Here is a 10714-nt window from a genome sequence, read left to right as displayed (position 1 = left end):
CCTTTAAAATATATTAACACTGATACCTTGTTTTCAGTTTTCATATAAAATATACTAACACTGATACCTTGTTTTCAGTTTTCATATAAAATATATTAACACTGATACCCTGTTTTCAGTTTTCATATAAAATATATTAACACTGATACCTTGTTTTCAGTTTTCATATAAAATATATTAACACTGATACCTTGTTTTCAGTTTTCATATAAAATATATTAACACTGATACCTAATTTCCTATAAAATGTCCTTATTGACTGATGCAACAAGCAGACTTACCATTATTGTAGTTGTAGTGCTTCATATATGAGCTTCTTCCTCCACAAGTTAATCAAATTCTTCTCTCATTTACCTCTAACCTGGTTATTATGCAGCAATTTTAAAAGCTTATATATATATAGATCACATCTCATTTACCTCTAACCTGGTTATCATGTAGTAATTTTGAAACCTTATATATATATAGTTCACATCTCATTTACCTCTAACCTAGTTATCTTGTAGTAATTTTGATACCTTATATATATAGAGCACACAAACAATGTTCATGTATATTGGTCAGGCCACAAAAACAGTTCGAAAGACTAAACCTCTCATGTCTCTTTGATCTAATGAACATAACCAAGGTTAAGTACATTTGAATGATGCAAATGGAAATGTGTAAATCCAAATTCTTTACAAGTGCCCGTAACCTAAAGGAGAAAATTTTGGGTAATGAGTTTTAAGTGTTTTATAGATCAATAAATTTTACTTATATTTAAACAAGCAACAGAAGCTATATGTTTTGGCTGGTGTTGATTGGTTAGATGAATACTATCTCTCTCTCTCTCTCGTATTTAATCACCATCTCTTTTTGTTTATAGGTTGAGTTTGAAAGTGGACAGAATGAAAACAGAATAGCTACAGAACTCCCATCAACACTGGGAGATCAACAAGTGAAACTTATCTATCTTGATCATGATGATCCAATGGTAGATATCCATGGTTCAGTTCCTGCAGCTGGTTCATATGTAATAGTGGTACATTACTACCAGGTAATATGTTTTGTCGGTACATTTATAGTAGGTAACACATTATCTTTACATGTTTTGTCAGATAACGTGTTACCAACTAGAAATGTACCGACAAAACATGTAAAGATAACGTGTTACCTACTAGAAATGTACCGATAACGTGTTACCTACTAGAAATGTACCGACAAAACATGTAAATACTAGAAATGTACCGACAAAACATGTAAAGATAACGTGTTACCTACTAGAAATGTACCGACAAAACATGTAAAGATAACGTGTTACCTACTAGAAATGTACCGACAAAACATGTAAAGGTAACATGTTATGTTCACATGTTTTGTTAGTACATTTCTAGTAGGTAACACGTTATCTTTACATGTTTTGTCGGTACATTTCTAGTTGGTAACACGTTATCTTTACATGTTTTGTCGGTACATTTCTAGTAGGTAACACGTTATCTTCACATGTTTTGTCGGTACATTTCTAGTAGGTAACATGTTATGTTCACATGTTTTGTCGGTACATTTCTAGTAGGTAACACGTTATCGTCACATGTTTTGTCGGTACATTTCTAGTAGGTAACACGTTATTTTTACATGTTTTGTCGGTACATTTCTAGTAGGTAACACGTTATCTTTACATGTTTTGTCGGTACATTTCTAGTAGGTAACACGTTATCTTTACATGTTTTGTTGGTACATTTCTAGTAGGTAACACGTTATCTTTACATGTTTTGTCGATACATTTCTAGTAGGTAACACGTTATCTTTGCTTGCTTTGATGTTCTTTCCTCTGAGGTATTACTTGTTAGCTGTTTGAAAATAAGTGAGTTTTAGCATCTTATAACAAAAGAAACGTTTTTATTTAAACAAAAATACTGTTTTCTTATGTGGAGCTTATTTAGTTTATAATTGTCTATAACACTCCAATCCATGCTACATACTATTAAAATAAATTATTTTTTTCTGTTATATTGGTAGTTAACTACCAGATGTTAAATCTTACTTTTTTTTTAAATAATTTGTGCTGCTGTTTGAGTGTAATGTGCTATTGAAAGTTTAATTTTATTCATCAGGACCTTTTCTGGATGTAATTACTGCACATTCGTGATTGGTTGTGATAGAAAATTGTGATGTGTACATTTTCACTGAATGATTTATCAAACTGAAATTTTGATCTGTAACATCTAGCCTGACCACCCTGCCTATGATATGAAGGTACTGATACAGAATGGGCAGTTCTATGAAGCTATACTACCTGTCATGCACTGTCCTAGTGTTTCTGGCTGTCGTAGCGTGGTGAAGGAAGTGAACACCAACTCTGATATTTTTTCAATCCTGGAGAATTTTGTACTCACCTTGAAAGAACCAGACCATAAGGGCATTTGGGTGGTAAGTGTAAAGTTTGTTTTTATTTGTAAAGATTTTTTGGTACTACTGTAGCGTATGGTCTACAAAGATATTTACACTATAGTGTGCGGTCTACACAGATACTGTCATCATCACCATTTTCATTTTCGTTTACTTACAATTGCTACCATTTATTATAAATAACAATTTTAAAGTAATAAAGTACAAAATACCATTAAATAAAGTTTTTGGGGCAAATATAATCAGAATGAAACAAATTCCAACAATCATAACCTAAATTTAGGTGTTCTTTTGGAACACACAGCTTACTAAATTATTAATATTTGCTGAACAAAAACGTGGATAGATATAAATTATGTAGCAAGAAATTATGTTTTATGAATCATTAAAACTGTGTTGATGACCACACGCTATATTGTAAATATCTGTGTAGACCACATGCTATAGTAGTACCAGTTTTTTGTTTAGTTATTCATATGTTAGTATTGTTTACTTACTTTAAGTAGTAGCAATTGGAACGTGTTTAAATGAGATAATTATTACAGCATAGGTCATATGAAGAATTTCAGTGGTTTGTTTATAAATTTTGAACTTCAGAACCGAAGTTCATGCAAGTCAGATTAAATTGCTGTTTATAATTTTGTTCTTATCTAGTTCCATGATACTTATTTCTTTATTTGTATAGTTTGCTTTCTATCATTGAAAATATCTTAACATGTGTGTGGCTTTTATTTACATCCATGTGGGTGGGTTAATATTGGTATAATTCTTATGTTTCACACCTGGATGTATCAGATAATCAGGTATATTAACATACATTATTCTAATGGGTTTCTGTCTTGATAGGACTATGTTCTAGCAATCCCAGCAGACCAGTTTGATGAGAACCTCCTGCATCCTATCAAACAAGAACAAGCAGGAAGATTTGTAACGGAGTGTAATAAGGACCACTTCTCTATTTCTCCTGACGTACAAGGTAGGACATCAAGTTGTGAAGAGTTTTTTTAGGTCTGGAATGTAGGTGGAGTTGCAGCTATTTTTTACAAGATTGATCACACAACTTCAATACTCGCATCAGTGAGAAGACTGTTTTGATATAAAACAGCTGTTAACTTCAGAATTAAACAGAAATGTTTGCTCTTAGATGTACTAGATTCAACTTAAAAATGCAAATACAACCACTGTAGTCACATTTAAATTGTACCAGTTTGAACTTTAAAATATACTTTCCCATTACTTTTCTCTGATCATTGTAATGCCATTTTATTCACTGATTTCCACATTTACAGGATTCTGTCGAGATGCAGTTTACTCACTGACGGCAGAATACAACAATGGAGCATTACCTTGCCAGTGTGATATTGACGGATCACTGAGCTTCGAATGTGAGGAGTTTGGTGGTCAGTGTAAGTGTAAGCCAAATGTGATTGGACGAACATGTGCTCAGTGCCGTACTGGCTACTTTGGATTTCCCGACTGCCAGCCTTGTGATTGTCCATCGACAGCGGTTTGTCATCCAGTAACTGGCCAATGTATATGTCCACCCAGAGTAACAGGAGAAAGGTGTGACAGTTGTGAATCCTACACATATGGGTTTGATGCCATAATTGGGTGTGAGGTAAAGTAGAAGGACTATTGTTGATCAACTGGAACTTACTGATTGTAGTGATGTCTTTAATAATACCCCTGAATACTGTAGTCAGATAACTGGGTTATCAAGTTTTTTAATTATTATATAAATTACATTAAAATTCAGTCTTAAAAATTTCTGTCTGTTTATATTGCATATTTTTGGCTCTCTTACTTTTTACCAAAGGCTCTGGTAAGAGGGCCAAAAGCTTGCAATAAACATGTTTTAAATTTTAATGCAGTGAATGTCCATGTAATTTATTTAATGGCCCATAAATAACCACATTTATGAGTTTGAAACAAGAAGATTCATGAATTCTGATTTATGATCTTTTTTATCATCAATTTTTCATTTCATGAATTTTGATCCTAAAGTTTTAAATTTCATAACTACTGAATGAGAATATAATCTGGTTGATTTTAATAGTTTGTTTGTTCTCTAGGATAATGTATGAAATAAACCATAACTAGCCTTAAATATGAGCGTGTTAAATATACATAGCTAACACTGACATAACCACAAGGACCAAGCAGGAAAATTTGTTTCACAATAAACAGTTCATTTTTATATTAGAAGAATTGTAATTGTTCATGCAGTAACTGGTGTAAATAAGGAATTTATAAACTGGCTTTGGTTGGATTATACTTTTTATTTTATATACCATAAATGATTATTTTTAGAGATTTGAATAGTTTTAAGGAAAACTAGGCTGCAGCCTGTAAGTAATAGTATGTTAAAAAAACTGCTTCCATAAACAGTTAATAGTAAATGTTACACCAATAATGTTTCTTTCATCTGTTAATAGTGAGATAATTGATACATTCCATATTATGATTACACCAGTAATGTTTCTTTCATCTGTTAATAGTGAGATAATTGATACATTCAATATTATGATTACACCAGTAATGTTTCTTTCATCTGTTAATAGTGAGATAATTGATACATTCAATATTATGATTACACCAGTAATGTTTCTTTCATCTGTTAATAGTGAGATAATTGATACATTCAATATTATGATTTCAACAGTAATGTTTCTTTCACCTGTGACTAGTGAGATAATTGATACATTCAATATTATGATTACACCAATAATGTTTCTTTCATCTGTGACTAGTGAGATAATTGATACATTCAATATTATGATTACACCAGTAATGTTTCTTTCATCTGTTAATAGTGAGATAATTGATACATTCAATATTATGATTTCAACAATAATGTTTCTTTCATTTGTGAATACTGAGGTAATTGGTATATTTGATTGTAATAAAAAATAATGAAGTTTATATTAATTGTAAAAAGTATGATAATTAGTCATGTAAACAATAGATTTTAACTTGTTTATAAATAAATTTTAATTATGAAACTATTGTGCTTACGATAAGGAACTCTCCCTCTTTTCACAAGATTACCTTTTCTTGTATTGTGCTGCCCTCTCTATGCAAACTTTTTAAGAAACGCATGCCACAAGCCTTCACCATGCCTCTGCTGGAATCCAAAGTTCCAACTCGTCTCTCATGCATATCATCATGTGTCACCTCTCTTTACCAATAGGAGTGCACTGCTATCACGTGTCACATGTGACTCCTTCGACGTACGACTACCAAACTATCACTTCTCATTTGACAGCTGTCAAGTTCAGAAATTCATTTTTTTTTTTTATTAAAGCATAACTTCCTCGTGTATGCTGCTTTTTCCCGCTTATGAATTCCAAAGTTACAGTCACCACTTCGGTACTTCGCCAGCGTCTGATGCCGTATTTTCAACCATGAGTGTGGGCGACCTGTCGGGGGATATATCATTGCTCATTTGCTAGAAGACTGAGTGATAAATGAGCCAACCCCTCTCGCCTACTTCTGCCCCACTTCCTTCTGAGCCTTTTGAGCTGGGCCAGGCTGAAGATGATTCTAATTGCCCCCCCCCTCGGAGTTTGCCGCACCTTTCCATTCACTACCTGATGATTTTCCTCTTCCATCAATGGTCTTTGCAGACCTTATCTCTTAAGGACGTGATATTTTGCTTCTTACGCCTGTTTTCTATGACCCTAGACCTTCCCCCTTACATGAAGCAACTTCCCAACCCTATTTAGTTCCCCCCCCCCCCCATCTCCTGATATAAGGGTTCACAAGGACCAATTTTCCTCTCAAATGGGGGAGGGCTTAGTATGCCTCATCCCCCATGGACTTCAGATTAGTCTGCTCTTGCTTATCATTGGGTGGACTCTCTCTTTCTCGAACAACAGTTGTTGGGGTCGGTTCTACCTGTTTTTTGGGGAGGGGCAAACCCAGATTACCCTGTCCAACTTACCTAAGCCCAATTTTCTTGCCTTCGTCTCACTCTTACGACACTGTTAAAGTATCTTTCTTCCCTTCACCTTCTGTCAAAGGCTCTTCACAGGAACCCTGAGAGGTTTTCTGCTGACATCCTCTCCATCCTTACTTCTACGTTGACTCGTTTGTCCTCTTCAGTTCTCACACTTCAAACGTGGTTTGTTTGTTGTTGGGAACTCTTGAGCGATGATGAGGTTTTGGTGTGGATCTGCTTCCAGGCTCCATATCTGAGGGACCTCTGCATGGCACCGTTTTTGTGGCATTATGTATTTAACTCGGTTCTTGACTCTTTGGAGTTGCAGGTGGACTAGGCCCATCAACATCATACCCTTACTAACTTGATAGCTCGTTTGTCACAGAGGGGGCCAAGTGAGGCACCGAATCCTGTCCCTGACTTTCCCCTTCCCAACGTCTTTCTGTTCCATCCTCCCACAGTGCCACGGTTCAACGATGCATGATCTGACAGCAGCAATGCTGGTGACTATGTGGTTGGTTCAGGCCCAGTTGGAGCCCATTTGTTGAATTTAATTCATGTGTAGAGACCTTTTCTCACCGATGTCTGGGTTCACAAAGTGCTCTCCTAGGGATACATTATCCCCGTCCTCCATTATTCAGTGTTCCCTTCTCTTCTCTTTAGGATACCTCGACATGCCAGCATCTGTCAGAGACACTTCAGGGCCTCATTGCACAACAGGCTATTGAACCCACTCCATCAGGTTTACGGGGTTTTACTCCCGCATGTTTGTGGTTCCCAAGAACTTGGGTCCTGTCATCGATTTATCCTGTCTCAATCACAATATTCACACTTCTGACTTTACCATGGAGACATACCTTTCTCTTTGGTGGGCATTTTCTCCAGGTCTTGGGATGACCAAGGTGGACATTTCCAATGCTTACCTACACTTTCCTGTGGTGGAGCATTTCTGTCCATATCTTGTCCATTGAGGGATTGTGGACCAGTTTCACCTCTTACCTTTTGGGATATCCCTAACACCATACATTTTCGTCGTGTGGTCTGTTCCTTTACTCAACATATTCATTCCATTGGATTGTGCTTCTATGTTGATATGGACAACTGGCTTCTTCTTGCTCATTTTGAACGGGAATCGGCCTGTCACATTCATCAGCTCCTGGCTGAAACTGTGCAGGTGAACTGGTTGGTCAAATTGGAGAAGACTTTCCTTTGTCCTACCTAACACCTTATCCATTTAGGTGCTTTCTTTAACCCTCATCTCAATCGGGCCAAACTTTCTTCTCTCCAGCTCCATTCTATAGAATGGGTCATTCGGTAAGCCCTGTCTGTTCCCTCACTTACAGTTCACGAGGTTCTATTGCTTTTGGGGATGTGGTCCTCCATGACCCCTCTCATACCCCTGGGCAGGGCCCATATGCAGTTTCTTCAATAGGTCCTTCACAATCACTGGAACCTTTCCTGGGATTTCTTGGATACTTCTATATCCCTTCCCTCATCCCTTGTAGACAATTTCCATTTGTGGTTGGTGGGGTGCCGCTTCCTCCTCCATGGCCAGATTTACATCTGTTTTCAGATGCATCCCTTCAAGGCTGGGGTATCTGGGTGGATCAAGGTGGATCAACAGGTGGTTTTGGGTCATTGGTTTGTTCCTTTATGTTTACCCTCCCATCTGTTTACTTCATTGGATGGTTTCCCTCATGCATGTCACTCTGTTCATGGTCCTTCTGATTGCTCCTTACTGTCCTGCTCAATTTTGATTTCTTCAGTTGCTCCAATTGAAGGTGATCCCTTCCATCCTGACCTGCTCCATCAACCCCAGTCAATTGCACTCCATCCCGCACCGTCTGTCCTCCATTTTCATGCCTGGATTTTGTCAGATCCTTCAAGAGGAGTTCTATTTTCTCTCACAGAGTAGCTTCACAGTTAGCCCATTCCATTCACCCTTCTTCTTTGTCCGTATATCCATGCAAATGGAACATTTATCACTGCTGGGCTTTGACTCGCGGTTTCCAGACTTGTCATCCAATGGTTGCCTGTATTTTCAGGTTTCTCACATGGCTCTTTGAGAGGGGGTTCTTCGGTCTCCTCGATTTTGGAGTTTTGGGTGGCATTATCCCATACCATCTGTTTTTTTCTGTTTCTACAGGGTCTTTGCTACCCCTGTTTTTTCCATGTTGATCCATTCTTTCCCAACTCAGTCGGCCACTGAGGCATCCATCGCTCTTGGACTGGAACATTAACATGGTCCTTCATGCCCTCACTATACTTCTGTTCAAACCTCTGTCTGTTTCATTTGACTTTGAAGGCGTATTTCCTCCTCCTCCTGGCATGTGAGCGTCATAGATTTTTGCCCTCAATGTTACCAGGACCTTGTATCACTCCTCCTACCTTATCCTTTATTCAGATTTCTCTTTCCTTCCTAAGACCATTGCGGTTCGAGAAGGTCAGTCCTCCTTTTCTCTTATCTGCCTATCCTCTATGTCTCATCTCTCCCCTCATCCTGATCCGGATAGACTTCTCTGTCTTGTCCATGTCCTCTGTTGTTATCCCTTGGCAACCTTCCTTTTCCCATGATCTTTCCCCAGTTACCTAGACCAATTGGGTTTGATGTTTGGTCCAGTTGGCCTATTCCTCCTTGTCTTCTTCCTAGCATGATCTCTTTCATGTTTCCTCACATCAAATTCGTCACCTTACCTTCTTCCTTGCCTCTCTTCTTTGTCGGCTATTGTAAGAGATTCTACGATCAGGCACGTGGATGACTCAACAAAAGTTCATCTCCCACTACCTACACTACATTGCTGTTTCTGCTTCCTTGGTATAGCCTGCCACCTGTGGTTATTCTACAGACTTCGAGACAAGAGGTAAGTCCTTACTAATGCTTTCCTTTCTTTCAAGGACCCCTACTTCAGTGTCACTTTGGATCCCATGTGGCGAGTGGTGCCTGACCAGGTATTCTATACTCAGAATGGGTTCCAGTTAGATGGCTGTAACCATTTGCAGACATCTTGCTATCAAATCCACACTATAAGCCATGTTGATTCTTATAAATTTCCCATGGCTATGTATATTCACCCTTGAGATGGTGTGTTTCACAAAATTACTAGAGTGTAAATTCCTTGTGATAATTGCATCATAATGTGCCCATCCCAGACTGTACCACCCATGGATGGCATAGGTAAAACAGAAAGAGATCGCTGTCCATCTCTGCTGTGCTTAGATTGAATAAATTGGTGTGGTCTGGTCTGCCTTTAAAAATAAGTTTTTGTGATCACCCATTGCACTTTTTTGAGTTTTGGAGTCCCTTCGGACTCTCCACCACACTTTTCCCCCTTTCTTCCAGTGGAGTATAGGAGTCTTTTCCACTTACCAGTTCCAAGCTGCTGGGGTGGTTGACCATGGAGGCAACTTGCTGGATGGGTTCCACAAAAATGGCTATAACCATTCAGTTCAGAGTAGGGTGGTGGTGTTTGCTGGTGTAGAGAGAGTTACAAGATCCTCCGGATGAGTAACTAATTCCCGGAGTTGAGACATCCAAATGCAGTTCACCCTTCTGATTGGGTGCCCTCCTCCTACCCTCGCGTGGATATTGGTACCCAGCAAGTGAGGTTTTGGATATTGAGTGAACCAATCACATAAGTCCTAACACAAGTTTCGAGTTGTCCATCTTCCCCTCTCGACTTGTCTTCTGTGTTGTGGGTTGCAGAAGGTTTCCGTGGCCTGTTTCCACTTCTGTGGTGGGTTTTCCCTTGTTGGATGATGAGGTTGTTACCAAACTGTGATTGTTTTGAACTTTTTTCACAGTAGTGGGGGTTGAGTGCATGCAATGGACTTCCTTTGAATTCTGGATGACACATTCCCGGATCCCTGGCATTAGGCTACCCTGTGAGTTCCTGGAGTCGAATGTTAAGTTCCCTCTTGATTCTAGGACTTGAGGTGAAGATGGTATGATCCTTATCCTACCCTCACAAGGATATTGGTACCCAGCGAGTGAGGTTTTGGATGTAGTTGATTTACTGAGTATGGTCCATTGCACCTTAGCCACTCTACATCATGGGACACATCCTCACTTGCCATCATGGGATTGAGTGATTCTTATTTCTGTTTAAGATCACATTGCTAAACTATCCTCTCCCATGCAGATGTGCTCCCTTTATGTTCCATCATGACTGGTCCTTCTGATCATGTCGATGTTCCTGGCAAAAAGATACCTGGCTCAGATGTGGTGAGAAGCCCATTCTTAGATCATCTGGTTGTTTCCTCTCGTTTGGGAGTGTCCTCCAGATGCTTCCAGGGGATACGCTTGTGCTTCCCTAGCACAGATCCCTCCTCCATTTCAGTGTGGGATTCAAGCTAATCTTCTGAGCGGAGGGAGAATACCTTACCGGA

General features: G+C 38.5%; 1 protein-coding gene across 1 annotated transcript in view; it reads left to right on the top strand.

Moving 5' to 3' along the window:
• LOC106476265 (laminin subunit alpha-5-like) overlaps window positions 1–10714 on the top strand; it is an 18945-nt gene that overhangs the window by 3916 nt on the left and 4315 nt on the right. Inside the window, exons 3-6 of the mRNA XM_013936930.2 lie at window positions 866–1036; window positions 2209–2409; window positions 3235–3364; window positions 3678–4011. Coding sequence (XP_013792384.2) covers window positions 866–1036; window positions 2209–2409; window positions 3235–3364; window positions 3678–4011 — 836 coding nt within the window. The remainder of the gene's footprint in view (window positions 1–865; window positions 1037–2208; window positions 2410–3234; window positions 3365–3677; window positions 4012–10714) is intronic.

Source organism: Limulus polyphemus, unplaced genomic scaffold, assembly GCF_000517525.1.
Source record: "Limulus polyphemus unplaced genomic scaffold, Limulus_polyphemus-2.1.2 Scaffold10157, whole genome shotgun sequence".
NCBI lineage: Eukaryota > Metazoa > Arthropoda > Merostomata > Xiphosura > Limulidae > Limulus > Limulus polyphemus.
The sequence above is the reverse complement of the archived record's forward strand: the minus strand, read 5'-3'. Positions and strand labels throughout refer to the sequence as shown.